Source organism: Mus caroli, unplaced genomic scaffold (genome assembly GCF_978045245.1).
Source record: "Mus caroli unplaced genomic scaffold, Mus_caroli_1 scaffold_4, whole genome shotgun sequence".
NCBI classification, from domain to species: Eukaryota; Metazoa; Chordata; class Mammalia; order Rodentia; family Muridae; genus Mus; species Mus caroli.
The window spans coordinates 36658290-36673999 of NW_028227259.1; the positions used below are offsets into that span (position 1 = coordinate 36658290).

Consider the following 15710-nt stretch of genomic DNA (forward strand, 5'->3'; position numbering starts at 1 on the left):
TTGAGGTGTAATCTGGAGACCCAGCAACTTCTCTGCAGAGGGCATCTGGCCACCATATCACCCTTAAGGACTGAGCTATCTTTGGGCCTACAATGTCCTAGTCCAACAAGAACACCTGGCATAGAGAAGGCTGTATGGTACTTCCACCCAAGCCTTTACATAGAGCTGCTCAGCTTCCCAGGAATGGAGGTCGTGGACGTGAAGGTTGCTTCCCAAGGGCCAGGATAGCCCTGGCTCTTGTGAGTCAGTCCCTCTAGCTGAAGCTAGAGAGAAAGGAGCAGAGCAGAGCAGACAGAAAGAACTAGAAACCAGAAAAATGAGGTATAAAAATCTGTATTTATATTACAATGACAGAATGACACAGCACAGCCCCATCTGTTAGACAGGTGGGATGGGGTCCCATTCCAGTCTGCAGTTCAGGTCTCATAACTCAACCACCGCACTGGCACCAGGCCCCTTGTGTAGCCCCCGACTCTGGCACGGAACCTGCCCTAGTGCCCTAGTTTAGAGGCCTGAGAACTTGCTTGCTAGCCTGGGATCAAGACCCTCTGTGCAGGCACAAGGGGTGAGAGGCTAACTGACCCACCAGAGGCAGGGAAGGCTTGGGGCACACAGAAAGGTAGAAACTGTCCAGCCACAGTTTGGTGCACAACTCCATCTGCCTAGAAAGGCAAGCTCAAGCACCTGCAGGTTAGAAATACAGAGGCAGGCCTAGGGCCCGTCTAGAGACAAAACCTCTGTGTCCTCTCCTGCTAGACCAGCTGGGCCTGCAGCAGGATGGTGGGTCTGGTACATCTGGACCACCTCCTAGTAGAGAGGCCCAAGCCTGAGCCTGGAGTTCCAGACTCTGTTATGGCGCACCGCATGGCTCACATGGACAGGTGCAGGTGGAGGACATAGCAGCAGCTATTTTGGTCCAGCTTTCTTTCCACAGACACACAATAGCCTTGGCTGAATCTGTGGCTACCAGCAATGGCCATACTGTGCAAATGGTAGAGAGCAGGAGAAGGAGTAATAGATATGTAACTCTTAGCACCAGCCCCCATGCCTATAGACCACCCCTCACAGGCCTGCTAGCGGAAGGGGCAGCTGGCTAGCACCCCTGGGTGACTGAGGAGGCCAACTCCCAGGCTACATGGGATCCATAGCCTGAAAAGGCAAAGGGCTGAGCTGCCACAAAATTCAGCCAAGGGGGCCAATCTGGTCACCAGGAATGGGCTCTGCTGTCAGGGGTGGAAGCAGAATCTCAGGTGCTGGAGATGGAGCAGGGAGTTGATAATCTAAGAATTCAGGGCACATCAGGAGCCCTGGAGTTGTGGGTCCTTTAAACAAAGTCCTGTGCTAAGGGTAGGTGTGCTCAAGACAAATGCCTGGGGGACGTGCTCAGGCAGACACTGAAGCGCCCAGATGGGCAGAAAATGTTGACAGAACCAGCTTACTAGGATGTTGACTATCTTTCTATCCTGGAGACACCTACCTAGGCCTGCTGTCCACCTGTCATTCTGAGTGCCCACAGAGCAGGTTCTATGCCAGAGCTGTCTCCGGGAACCTCATTCTGCCTATCAGTAGGCCTCTCACCCTAGGATGCTCATTGGCATGACTGAAGATAAACAAGAATTTCCCCACAGTTTGGAAATTGTTTACAAATGCACCAGAGGAGGTGGCAGGTGCTGCTGTGGGCCAGCCCGTGGCCACTACCCAAATATTGCTGTGTGGTGCCCCTAGAAACAAAGTCTTCTAGTACTGAAAGGCCAACAGAAGCCTCCTGGACAGGCCTGTACTACTTCCAGAACTGTGTAGTTATAAGCTGCCCATGGCTGACACTCCAGGCTCTATGCTAGCAGGCCTGCTGTCCCCGAACTTTCAGGCACAGCCACTCTGCCAGTTACCATGGAGGCACCACTGGAGGCCAGGTCATAGCCCTGCAGGATACAGGAATCAGCCATGGGAGCCACACAGGCATGCATATGTCCCTCCCAGGAGGCTGCAGCTGCTGGGAGGGGCTACCTGTCAGAAAGCAGTGAGGGGGGCACCTACCAGGAGGCCTGGTGCATCCCATAAGCCACACGGGCATGCTGGTGGCAGTGGGTGGGGTGAGACAGGGAACACAAGGCACACTATGACGATGTGACAGAGGATGGGTCCCTGAGACGCTGGGTCGCTCCCACCCCTCAGCAAACAAGGACACAACAATGGCTAGGAAAATAGAGTACAAAATTCTCATACAGGAAATAGAGGCAGCACACACTCATGTCCCTTGGCGAGTCTTCAGAGCTTTTCTCTCTTTTTAAAAATGTTTCTGGTTTGTGTTTTGGGTAAAGCCTCTGCCAGCTGAGGCTGCCCTGGACAGGGTTTGTGAGGCCCCTTCTGGGAGCTCCCTGTTGCACTTTTTTTTTCCTTTTTTTTTTTTTTTTTTTTTTTTTCTTAAGAAAGGAAGTTGAGAAAGCTTGGAGGACCCAGTGGTTTCAGCTTGCCACCCAGCTTATTCCAGTCCCCTGCCAGGAAGAAAAGCCCTGTCTATTTCCTGTGCAGACCAGGCAGAGCTGTCTGGACTGGCCCAGGTGATCAGGGGCCTGAGTAAGAGTCAGGCACAGGTTAGGGGGCCACCATTTCCAAGTGACCTCAGGTCAACTATCTCAACACATACATTCTCTGATGTCCATGTGTATTTGTGCTTGTGGGTGTGAGCCTAGGCATGTGTGCATACGTCTGATGGTCCTAAAAGAGCAGAAGCCACCCAACTTGGTTTGAGGTGGTCCAGCCAGACCCCAGGAGCATCCCATGGCTGCTGACACCATGGAAAAGGGGGCCACCCACCAGATGCTCATCCAAGTCCTGCCCCTCACAGATCCCTCTGTCCACACTATGTGGACCAACAAATAGATGGATAGTTGGATAGACAGACAGCAGGCTCCTTCTTTCCTTCCTCCCTCCCTCCCTCCTCCCCTCCTTCTTTCCTTCCTTCCTTTCTTCCTCAGTCCACTCCTCTCTCTTGGGATCCAATTTTGGGGTTCAAGCTCCCTATGGTGGTCATTAAGGCCCCTACACGGATCCTCCCGAGATTTGTAGAAATGATATTTAATACTTCTGGAATGATTAGGAATCTGAGAACAGATTGTGGGTGGCTACGCTGGACTCCAGGATGTAAGAGCCTGACACTGCTTCCCTGCATGGGGTCTAGCCCTGCGGAGAAGGGGCAGGCAACTTGAGTCCTGACCGAAGGGTGGGCAGGCAGAGGCAGGCAGACCAGGCAGCAGCTGTAGCTTCGAGAATGGCACAGCAGTAGGCCCATGACGAGGCTGGCTTCAGTCAAGGGAGGATTGGAAGGCTGAGACGCTTGGCTAGGTGAGCAGGCAGGTGGGCCAAGAAGCAAAGGACACGGAGCCTACGAAAGGCCAGGGCAGCCAGGCCGCCTGCAAGGGTGCCCATAGCTGCTGTCGCTGCAGCCACTGCTCTGTAGGCTGTAGTGGTCATCGGCATCACTGCTGCTGCCAGCACTGTCCAGCTCCCCAGGGCCAAACTCCATGCCCTCTATATCCACCTCTGGGAGAACAGAGAGAGGATGGGTCAGGACGGCCTCTTCCTAGGAAGCCAGCCTGAGGCTCCCAAGTTAGAGCCCACAGTTCCCTTCTATGGAAATGGAGCCTGGGTTGGGGAGGTAAGAGCGGTCCTTTGGGCCCTGAGGTGGAAGATGCGAGGATGCTTCCAGACAAAGTCTGGGATGCTGCCCAGTGGTGAGTCATCCTCTGTCTTCACATAGCCCTGACGTGGCCTCTGTGCCTCATTGTCTTCATCCCATCCCTTCTCTGTGCGAGGTTGTGGGAATTCTGCAGTACCCCCAGCAGTTAGCTTAGGTGGCATGGACACCTTGTCACCGCTAGCACCAATCCACCTTAGGTACTTCCTTGTTCCCCTGGAACACTGTGGATACCTGCACCCAGAGGCCAGGATTGGGCTGCCCAGCTCCTACCTTGCTTGCCTGGGCACTCACCTTGCTCTGAGTCATCTGTGGACACAGCAGAACCAGTGCTGTCTGTGCGCACACGCTCTACACTCTGCACTGATAGCTGCTCCAAACGTCTCTTTAGGAAGCGATGTTCCCGCTGAAGCTGTTCCTTGATGCTCAGTGCCCTGCGGTCCTGCTCCTCCAGTTTCTGGGGATAGAGGATAGTCTGTGAGCCCATAGCCAAAAAAGGAGTAAGCACCCTGCACAGAAGCTGCACAGGCAGGATCCTTACATAGAACATGGCCTGCTGGACAAAGCCACAGGGTGCCCAGCCAAAGGCTTAATATGCCTCTCCTCACCCCAGCAAGGTGACCAGTTACACAGCTTGGTCTTCCACGCTCAGCCTCATGACTCGTAGTACAATGCCCAGTGCTGCTAGCCAGCCCCAGGAAGTACAATTGCATGGGCTTTCAAGCCCTGAAACAGCATCATCCAAACTTTGGCAGGCGCCTCCCTCCAACCCTACTATGAGAGCTCCACTTACCCTCAGACTACCTGCCGCATCTGAGAATGGAACACCAGCAAGGCCTGGTGTATCCTGTAAGGCAGACCTTCCTGCCTTCCTAAACCCTTCCTGTGTGGGGCCACCTGATACACTGTTGTTCTATTAAAACCCCAGGGCCTTGGATATAACCCTTTCAAGGCTACTACCACCCAGCCTGCAAGTCCACACTCAAATGTCCATATTTAGTGTCCCAAGAACACTAAATAAGCAGATGTCAGTCTGAAGGCCTTGAGGGATTGCCTCAGGTAATATCTCCCTCAGTGTAACCCCATAACAACTCCCAAGAAAAACCTCTACACCCCCCCATTCTTTTTAAACATTACCTGCTCGCAGTTAGACTGTCTATGAAGACATGCAATGACCCCTTTTTCCTAAGCCCTTGAGTTTAGGAAAGGGAGGCCTCAACTCTGCCTCCTCTTCTAACAGCTGAACTTCCATAGCCCAGTGTTAATAGATCTGTAACAGTCTGGAGTCTAGCCTGTCCAGCCAATTACACCATCCCCCTGCCAATCACCCCTCAACAAAACCCAACACAAATCACATAACTTCCACCCCACCAATCAGCTCCCATTGGGCCTCCCCATAAGCTCCTGACACGTACCTGCTAGGTGGCTCCACCACCCACCTCCAGGTCCTCTGAACCAATGCTGCCCAAGGGTGGGGATGGCTGGGGGGCATCAGGGTAGCTGAGGAGACTTACCTTGATGTGCATCTTAGCACGCTTCAGAAGGCTCAGAGTAGTGTGACGTGTGCTGTCAGGGCCCAGGGGTACCAGCTGCTTGAGCTGCTCCAAGTAGAGCCTGAGTTTAGCTCGTCTGAAAGAGCCAGAGATAGACTATCAAGCTAGGCAGCAAATCCACAGAACTAGGCTCATGTGTCTGGTGCAAGGTGGGAAGTGGACAGCCAGGCCCTCCCTGGGCCTCTGCGCTGCTGTAGGCTTGCCTTTGGGCCTGGGGATTGTCCCATACTCTACCTCAAGGCTGAAGTAGTTAGGTCCCTCTCCAGGAATTCCCTCCTGACCTAGATAATACTTCCCCTCCGGGGCAGCCTGCCACAGATACCTTCATGGATAACGTGTCCACAGATCCCTCAGGGCCTAAGAGCCCAGGGAACAAATACTGTACCACCTATTTTGCACTATATAGTGTGCTCTTGTCATCACAAAAACATGAGTTGATAAGGCTAAAGGGGTGCTGAGGACCAGCTCTCTTTGCCGAGTCTGTGGTCTCATTGGAAATTGCATTATTTTAGGTTTTTCTTCCTGTGTCCATTTGTGTGGATCTATTTTTTCACAAAACTGGAACCACATTCCTAGTACTTGTTCATATGGCTGCAAAGCTTTCCTGCCTGGCCTAAAGGGCTAAGTTCATCTCCAGAGGCTATCTCTGACATTATCATGAACAGCAGGCACTGCTGCTGTGTCTGCAAAGTTCACCTGACCAGTATCTGCAGGAAACCAGTGCTCTTCCCAAGTAATGCCCGAGCATGGAGCTAGCCAGGCCCTATAGAAAAGCCAAGGTGGTTTCTAAGTCAGTATGGCTTGCTTTGGGCAGATTCTTAAAAGTGTAACTGGCAAGTCAGGGACAGAGTTTTTTTGGTTTTTTGTTTTTGTTTCTTGGGTTTTTGTTTTTTTTTGTTTTGTTTTGTTTTTTTTGTTTTGTTTTGTTTTTTGAGGCTTTAGCCTGCTGCCCAACTGTCCTTGTTTTTTAATTTGCCTGTTTGTTTTGCAAAAGCAGAGAAAAAGGAGGTGTAGAGTTGGGTGGGTAGGGAGGTAGGGAAGATCTGGGAGGGGGCCAAGACTAGAATATTCTGTATGAAAAATACCGATTTTTAATTAAAAACAAAGAGTGCTGTCATGCTGAAAGTTTCTGTCTGTTCCCTAGTCACAGAGCCCAAGCATACCCACAGATTCCATCAGTCCTAAAGAGACTCTGGAAAGACAGCAGGCAGAAACAGCCAGTCACACACACAGAGGGTAGGCCATCATGCTTTTCCATCTGTACCCAGTGCTGACAAAGCACTTTCTCACCTAGCATCCTAGCCCAGCATCCTGAGTGAGGCCTAAAGAGCCTTTTGGTGAACTGGAGTTAGACCTTTGGAAGAACTTCTTAGACACAGGACTGAGGCTGAGCTTAGCCAGGTGGCAAGGTGTAAGTGAGAGTTGTGTAAGCCCTAGACTCTGTCGCAAGGCTAGAGGATCTTCAATCTCACCATAGAGAGGTTCCTGGCTCCATGCTACTGCCTGCATGGTTACCCTCCCAGAGTCCAGATCTCAGCGTCATTGCTTCCAGCACAGTGAGCATCCAACCCTAGGAACTGAAGGGACTAGAGAACAGAGCTGGGCTAGAGAGCAGAGGTGGAGCCTCCCCGAGATAGATTCCGTTGTCTGAGGCCAGCACTGGGATATGGCAGGTGTAGGACAAGACCACGAACCCTTCTCACCAGGTGTACTTGTTACACAGCAATTCCTATAACCACTTAATCATGTCAGCAGCTATGGCTTTCTGCAAATTGACAGAAAGTGCAAATTGACAAGAAACAAAGTATTCCCAAGTTCCCTGTTTTAGAGATGACCACACTGTTGTTTCAGTGTCTCTGACTTTCTAGTTCATGAGTGTTAAGTGGAAACATTAGGATACAGGACCACATATGTGACAAGTGACCCACTTTTGTTTAAAAAATAAAAAGAGCAGACGCACACAAGAGACTCCACAGAACACAATGAAGCACAGGAAGCGTGCATCTCCAGGGATGCGGCTGGCAACCTTTATTTCTTTAGCTTTGTGCTTGTCTGTATTTTCCACGTTTTCTATGCTTTTAAAAGCCTCACATTTACTTTTACAATCAGAGAAAGACACATTTGTACAAGAAAGAAACACAGCTGAAAGACAAGTAACAGTAGGAACACACTTGCAGTACATATAAAAGACAAAACAGTATTAGTGATATCTTGAGCTTGTACACATCAAAAATAAAGACCACTGCCTCCGTGTAACAATGAGCAGAGTTGCAAAAGACAAAAGAGCAAATCTAACATGGAAACAGACTCCATCCCACAAGTCATCAGGCAATGAAAACGCAAACAAATGAGCCAACGCTCACTTTCTCCTCTGTTCCAAACGGAATGCAAAGAGGTGGCTGGAAGTGGCTTAGTGGCACATGAGGACCTGTCCTGTGGGAGAAGCACCGCCTCTTTGGCCCAGACTGCTTGACAGTACTTCTAGTCTACTTCTAGAATATGGGTTCCATAGAACCATCCCCAGGCATCTGAAGACTCAGCTCAACAATACTCAGATCAAAGGGAACCGGGATCCGATGGTTGTGGGCCGCTACAGGCTCCGAGGCCAGGGAGGCTACCGGTACAGAGACACGGGTCTGGAGTACTTACATGGGATTGGGTGAAGATTCCAAGTAGGGAGAGTGGGTAACAAAGGCCCCTTATCATCTCAGAGGCCTCCAGGTAACCAAAGATAAGGTCTCTGGGTGGGGTGCAGGAAGCACATGAGCAATATTTAGAAAAAGGTTTTCTTCAAGAGACAAGGAAAAGTCACCTGACCATACACAAGCAATGTAAAACTAATGTCAACCCAAGCATAGAAGAGTGCACACCCTGGGCTGAGCCTGTAGCTAGTGAGGGGATGTGGGGAAGGTCGATTATGAGCATCACAGTCATAGAGTCTAAGTTGCTCTGGGATCTCACTATATCCTCCCTAAAGTCACTATAGCAACACCAGACTCAAGACATTCATGGCTGACCCTATGCATCTCAAACTTGTCAAACCCCTGTGCTTCTAAAGGAGGAAGAACTTCGCCTAGAATTCCTGCATTTCTATCAGCAACAGCCCCATTTCTCCTCACAGCTCAGCCATTTGACATTGCAACACCTACTGTCTCACCAAAAACCCCTACTCCTCAAAAGAAGGCCCAAGAGCTGGGGGTGGGTGGGAGTTTGGCTCCACACCAGGGTCCCCTAGCACATGTAGGCTCCAGTCCTGGCTGGATGGCAGAGATAGGTTCCAGGCCAGGTTACTGGAGCAAAGGCAGTGGCAAAACCCACCACAGTCCGTGGGATGGGGAAAGGGAATCCCCATCCTTTTCTATTTATTAGCATCTTCGAGGTGTTGCTGACAAACATGTCTTTTGTGTGGTTCCACATGGCTGCATCAGACACTTGTGGGCAGCCATGCACGAGCATGCCAAGGGTACTATGACAGGCCTGAAAAACCATCTCTGTGCCTGGGTTAGGGTGAGGGGCCTAGCTGAGGGCTTAGATCTGAACTCTGATGTTCCAGGAGTGCTAGGGGCCAGGAAGAACACTTGCAGCTCTCATCAATACTAAAGACCAAAACTTAGAGCTGAGTCTAGGAGGGCTTCCAGGCCCTGAGGTCAGCAGCTAGTGCCACCATGGCAAATCTACCAGAAATACTGACCTACAGGGGTAGTGGGTAGGGTTGGTGGGTACTGTTCAAAGCTCCAAATGGGGAAGTCCCACAGGCCCACCTGAGTCTCTCTGATAGACACTTCCAGTGAAGGCAGTATCCAGGGTATGCCTCTTACGGCCTTCTGGGCAGCTAGCCAGGTGTTTCCTTCCTTCCTCAGGACAACACATAGCCCTTCCTTCAGCTGGCATCGATCTATAGTCAGCTGTGACTGATGTCCTTACCAGGGCCCAAGCCCCAGACGTTCGGACTTCTCAGAGCTGTCTACATCTATGACCCAGTCAGCTAGGTAGAAAGACCTTACCCTGAAAGACCCTGACACCCTGGGTGTCAGAGAGGCCCAGGATACCCAGAAAATCCTACCCTGTCTTAAATTAATAGCCTCTATGAGATCCAGTCTAACTATAGGCTTATGAAGAATGGCAAAGACCAAGACTAAGGTCAACAGATGTCTGCAGAGGTCAGAGGTCAGCCCTTATCCTCCCTAGAGGCTGCTTCCTACCCACTCTTGCCTCCATGGCACTCCTCATCTGTCTTCACTATCAGGTGTCCTCCCAAACACTGCTTCCAGGAAGTCTGTCCTCACACAGGCCAGGACATTGTGCCTGAGTCTGGACAAGGTGGGTTCATCTCTTCTGTCCTAGGAGCAACCCCAAGCCTGCCTCACTCTGGCTTCCATCCCTGTGGCCTGGCCCCCTGGGAACCCCCCAAACACACAAGCCACTGCAGGAAGTGCATCTCCTCTGGGAACATGGTGTTCTGTCCCTGCCCAGCCACCCGCCCCAACTAGAGTCCTGAATCCCGGGAGAGCGGAAGTTGGCGCTGCACTGGGCGCAGACATGGGAGATGGGGGAGGGGAAAAGGAAAGAACTGGCTGGGCTCCAGACCTTTCCAGTGTACCCAGAAGGGATCATCTAGGATGCAGAGTTAGGTACTCCACCCCCCACCCCAAACACCAAGAAGGCAAGACAGAACTCGTCCATTTTATTGATAAAAGCAGAGGTCAGGAGAGAGGTATTGCATGCTGTCCCTCAGGGGCTTTCCCTGGTTCTGGCATGGGGTCTACTGCTCATGGGACTGCCTGGCCTGAAATACCTCTGCTTCCACTTAGGCTACTGCTGGCAGCCACAAGGATCTCCTTCACCTCCCAACTCCCAGGGTATAGCCACACCTTGTCACCACTGACAGAGGGAAGAGGCAAATGACAAAGTGAAGTAGCCTTATGGGCCACCAGCCATACCAGGAGCTGACAAGAGCCAGGGTACAGGGACAAAGCCTGGGTCTGCTCTCCTCCTGTGATGCTCCAGTCATGTAGAGCATCATAGCTCCTTAGAAAACAGACCCCAAAAGGCACAGAGGGAAGGGGGAAAAGGAATGAACCCCCTACCAAGGCCATGATACTGAGAGCTGAGGGGCTTAGGCATGCCCAATCACACCCACGTCTTCTTCCAGGGAGCTAACTCAGACTGCTACCAGTACAAGGAGCTCCAAGTCCCTGGTACCTATCCAGTTCTGACCCCAAGCTAAACACCAAAGAATATGGCCTGAGCCCAGCCCTTGCCTGCCAATCCAAGACTGCCTGAGAACAGACCCTAGTCCCCTCTAGAACTGGCCTTTCCAGAGCCTAGAGCATAGTCTGGCAACCCCGACAGGTCAGGTCTGCAAAAGTACCCCTTCGATGTGGGAGGTTGAGGAGACAGTCACATCAAGTAGCTCACATGGGAATGGGGTACCACTTACCTGTGCTTTTCTAGTTCGTTGTGTGAAGACCTGTTTAGAGAGATAGAAAGACAGGGCTCACTCCAAGGCCCAACAACAGGAGCACAAATAACAGTGGCTCTTTGTAGAGAGCTAGGAGCCCTCACACAGTGGCTAGGAGGATCTAGGTCCAGGATATTTCTGGATGCTGAGAGCTAGGGCAGGTATACAGCTGCCTATCAAAGGCTAGGGTAACCTCACATGGGGTAGGGAGCAAGGCACAGAAATACAAGTAGATCTAAGGGTCTGATGGCCACACAGGCCTATGGTGGCTCTGGTTGGCAGGGATACCCAGGTGCCCAGCCACCTTCATCTGCTCCCCTTTATCTGAGGCCAGCTGTGTCCTTATAAGTAATACAAGCCACACACAGAGAACCAATGGCAGGTCTGAGCATGCGACATGAAGTTCAGACCCTCCGAAGACAAGATGATCCTGTCCTCCTGTGGCCACTCTGCCTTACAGATAGAAATACCCAGGACAAGTCTTTAAAGCCAAGTCAGCTTATGGAGGCATCTGTGAGAAATGCATGCTTTCTGGGCCTGTAGGTACATAGCAGGACATAGAAGATGGCCATTCCCCCTTCTCTCAGGAATTGCATTATATAGAATATGTAACCCTGAGACCAACTTTACCTTCCCTGGGAACAGTGACCCCATGGGCTGCTTGAACTCCACTGGCCAAGCCCACTCACCCAGACCAGACTTCTGAACACCACAGGTTCTGAACACTCAGGTTTCCAAGTCACTCTCAATCTAAGGGAATGTCACAGACCAACACAGGCTTCTAGGTCCCCAGACTGCTACACTTAAGAGCAGAAAGATCAGGACACACCCAGACCAAGGCCCTCCCGGTGCTCTGCTTGTTGCCCACCTGTCCTTTCCTCTGCTGCTCTAAGAGCTTGGATCTGGGATCTTTTACCAAAAAATGTATACACTCTGCCTGGCCCATCATTCTTTGACACCATCAGGGTACTAGCTCACCTATGTTCCCTCGGGCCCTGGATTCCTCAACTCTTCCAAAACCTGCTGCTAGTTACTCAGGCTGGGCCAGAGCCTCAGAATCCCTCCACAGACCAACCAGAGCCAAGAAGGCAGTGCAGAAACCCCTTGATGTCCTCTGGAGAACCTGTCTTTCAGTTCTCTAAATGGCAGCCTGACTGGGTCTACAGGTCTGCTAGTTTATGTAGCAGGCTAGGGTCAGCAGGAACCTTCAGTCTTGAGGAGTCCCCTCACCTCCTGCACCAGAGGATACTACTTTTCTTGCCAGCTCCCAATCCCTGGACTACAGGGCCACTCTAGCAGCATGTGGGTTGGCCTTTCTTGGAACTCTTTTGGAGTCCAAAGATCCTGGGGGGGGGGGTGTGCCTGAGGAGAGGCCACCGTTGTGTCAGATGCTGCCTGGGCACCATCTTGATCTGACCCTTCTGCTTATATTCTGCAAGTACTTGACCCTAAAGGCACCCTCCCGTGGAGTCGCTGCCATTAGAGACCTAGCCATCACTCACCCTAGCCTGCTATACCAGGGCCTGTCCTTCATTTTGCCAGGACACAGAAGGTTCAGAACTGCCCTGCCACATCTGAAATCCCAGCTTCTCAACTGAGCTGGCTGAGAATAGCCTCTGAGCAGTGACTGGGGAGAGGAGGGCTGCGTCTGCCACCCTAAGGCTTCAGGTCTTGAAGGAGTACACTCTGTCCAAGGAAGCTTTAGGGGAGGTGCACCCAGTCAGAGAGGCCCTTTGCATCCCCTGCCCCTTGCACCCAGTTCTCCATCCCAGAAGAAGACGGAAGACTAGGACCTCATCCAGGAACAGGGTGGTTAAGCAGCCCTACCCAAGTAACTGAATCTGTCTATGCCTTGGCTTCCTCGGTTGTAAAATGGAGATCAAAATAAGGCTTCATTTACAAGGCTGGGTCAGATTCTTACTTGTGTATATGGCAGAAGCATTCAAGGGCCTCAGCTCAGGAATGCTACCATTCCTATCAGCTGTGGGTACTCCATGCCACAGGAAGCTGAGCTCCCAAACCTGGAGTTTAGGGCAGACAGAAGCCGGGTCCAGGCCATCTCACTGTGGAAGCTTGGGGCAGTGAGGCCTCCAACACACTTAAGTCCTTCTGCAAACTGTTCAAAGCAAGAGACCAGGGGCTGGGACTCAGGCCGTTGGTAATTCAACCTGTTCTTTGCCAGGCCTAGGACACCACAGAAATGGGTCCTTGTGCCAGCCTCTCTGTTTCCCAAGAACAGAAAGGCCACAGGAATGAGCCGCACCCTCTGCCAAGGGGCCCTGAAGCCCCTAGCCTGCTAAGGAAGCTCTCAGACTGACCACACAGGAGTAGCTGGGTCAAAGTTAGCCCCTAGACAGTGTCAGGTGTGCCCTGGATCCCACTGCAGCCAGGAAGGTGGAACCTTTAGCAGTCCTAGCCATACCTAAACCTCAGCTTCAGGGCTTCCTCCAAACACAAGGCCAAGGCAAACAGAGTGTAGTTGAGCTCTGGAACTTTTGGGAGAAATAGCTCCCGGCAGCTCTTCGCGACAAAGCCAACCCTATGCTTGTGGTTGGAGTTTCCTTGTCAATAAGCTGCGCAGGACGCTTAGGTAGCCAGGGAGAGGTCTCTGTCCAGGCTCCTGGGGATAAGGTGCTGGGCCTAAGAGCAAAGCCAGCTCCGAGAAGTGCAAGGGAGGGAGTAGTCCCCAATTAGGCCCAAACTAGGGAGTAGCGGTCGGCACCAACTGACAACTCCTCTCCGGTCTGGAAAAGTCCAGAACGGCCCTCGGCGAGCGCGGCCGCTGTACGCGTGGCACTGTTTACGGCGGCGGGGAGGCGCGGCCGCGGGAAGATGGCGACGCGCGGGCGGGGCCCGCACCTCCTCCAGGCCGGCCGCCCGGGTGCGCGCAGGACTGTACTGGGGACGCAGAGAGGACGGGGACACTCGGGTGGGGCCGGCCCGAGCTGGCTTGGCACAGCGCGCGGGGGTGGGAGGTGGGGGTTGGGGGCGGTACCTGTTGTTCGGGGCCTTGCGCACCAGGCCGGCCGTCTTTGTTTTCTTCCTAGCGAAGTCGCCGTCGAAGGGCAGCACGGAGGCGTAGCCGTGCTCGGCCTCTGCGGGACAGACGGTGCGGTCAGCGGCCCCCTGCGCCCGCCCGCCGCCCGCCCACCCTGGCACAAAGGGGCGCGGGCTACCTCGGTCCCTACGCTCCAGGTACTCGGCCGCCTCCAACAGCAGCAGCAGAGAGTTCAGCTCCATCCTGCCGCCCGCGCACGGGACGGCGGCGGCGGCGGCTGCCCGGCGCGCTCCTGCCGGCTCTGCTCGCCGCACGCCCCGCGCCTGGCGGCACACCAGCCCGACTCGCGGACTCCAGCGCTGGGCCGCCACCCTCCGCCTCAGGCCCTCAAATTGACACATAAGTCGAGCAGCAGTCAACGCAGCCAATAAGTGTGGGCGCTCCGGCCTAGGGGGCGGGTTCTTGCCTAGCCTTGCCCAATAGGGACTGGCCGAACGCCTCGGGCAGGGCTGAGAATGTTGACAGATGCGAAGCTTGGCTAGGATAGGCTGGCTCCAGTAGTAACAATTTAGAAGCCCAAGCTTAGCAACAGCACGTGGTGGCCCAGCCCCAGTGCTCGCTGACTGGCGGCCACCGTGCATGTTAAGTAGGCACTGCACGCCGATTGGACCAGAACGGTCTATGTAAATTGGGTCCGTGGACCAATGGCCAGTGACAGGGCGTGGGGCCAATGAGGACGCCCGGGCAGGACCGGTTGCCGAGAGGAAGCACTGTGTGGTGGGACTGCTGCCCGGCCTACGCGGGGGCCAGGAGGACGTGGACCGTGTCTCGGGAGACACCAGGCAGGATGCGCTGCGGACACGCGCCCCGGCGCTTTGTCGTGCCCATGCATGTCGTGCGCAACGACCTGTTGCCCGGAGTCAGTTGTACCATAGTCTCGGTGGAGGACCAGGCTTGGGGCCTGATAGGGGCGGGAGCTGGGATCTCGCTAAAGAACAGCAAAGGACACCTGTCTCTGCAGGAATATTAGCTTCAGGGAAGGCTAAAACTTGGAGATAGGGACGCAGACCATTGGAATCTAAAAGCCTCTCAGATGTCAGACCCAAAGTAGGCATCATGACTGAAAAGGAAGGCCACCAGGCTTAAGGGAGAGGCACCAAGAGCTACTGACACTACTGAGCAAGAGGGATCCGGGAGTGTTTGTTTGCAGTGCTTGGTCTGAGGGTAGAGCCGTTCCAAGAGCCAGGCTATGGTAACAAGAGGGTGAACTCTTCTCAAGCTCCTGGCCCTAATGACCCGAGGCCCTCATGCTGGCCTATAGATGCATGGGGGACAGACAGCTCAAGATGCCCTAACACCATCCTCTGTATCCATCCCCTCTCACCCCTTGATCCTCTCTCTGTTATTAGGTTGAGGACAAAATAGCAGGCTGGAGAGTTCTGTGGGAAATAAGATGGCTAGATAGCAGTTTTTAAAATGGAAGGAAGCTACTGTAGCAAACAACAAAGATTATTAGCATTGAATTTACTTTAGGACCAAGGTGGATGCATTGTGCACACTTCCTTGTGGCTCTCCATATGCCCAATATGCAGATAAGGAAACTTACAGTGTCCCCTTGAAATAGAAAGATGGAGATTACTGCTCCCACACCCAGGGCTGTTAACAATCTGGGAATGTGGAAACCAGAACCACCTCCCTCCCAGCCTGGGTGTGAGCCACAGATGTCTGACCTGTGGGGCAGGATTAAGAATAACAGGTGCTCCAATGGCGCCCTGAAAAAAACAAAAGAGGAACCTCATGCTGTCATAAACAGTCCTGTATAGACACTTAAAGAACTCCTTGGTATGGGTTGAAGTGCCTCTCTGACCAAGCCCACAATCACTCCAGGGCCAGGGCTGTCCAGAGCTGTAAAGGAGAAGGGCGTCCATCTTTCTGGAATATTGAGGCCCATGCTCAATGCTGAGCTTTGGGCCCCTGAGCTTCGCATGGGGGCCCAGCATT

The 15710-nt window shown here is 52.9% G+C and overlaps 1 protein-coding gene across 1 annotated transcript; it reads right to left on the bottom strand.

Annotated features, from left to right (window-relative positions):
- Positions 1-317: 317 nt before the first annotated feature.
- Mxd4 (MAX dimerization protein 4) lies at positions 318-14172 on the bottom strand. Its single transcript, XM_021162369.2, has 6 exons — positions 13888-14172; positions 13707-13806; positions 10691-10720; positions 5212-5326; positions 3992-4154; positions 318-3543 (listed from the first exon to the last, which is right to left on the bottom strand). Exons 1-6 carry the CDS (start codon positions 14108-14110, stop codon positions 3386-3388), a joined length of 789 nt encoding a protein of 262 aa, XP_021018028.1. The 5' UTR covers positions 14111-14172; the 3' UTR covers positions 318-3385.
- Between the last annotated feature and the right edge of the window lie 1538 nt (positions 14173-15710).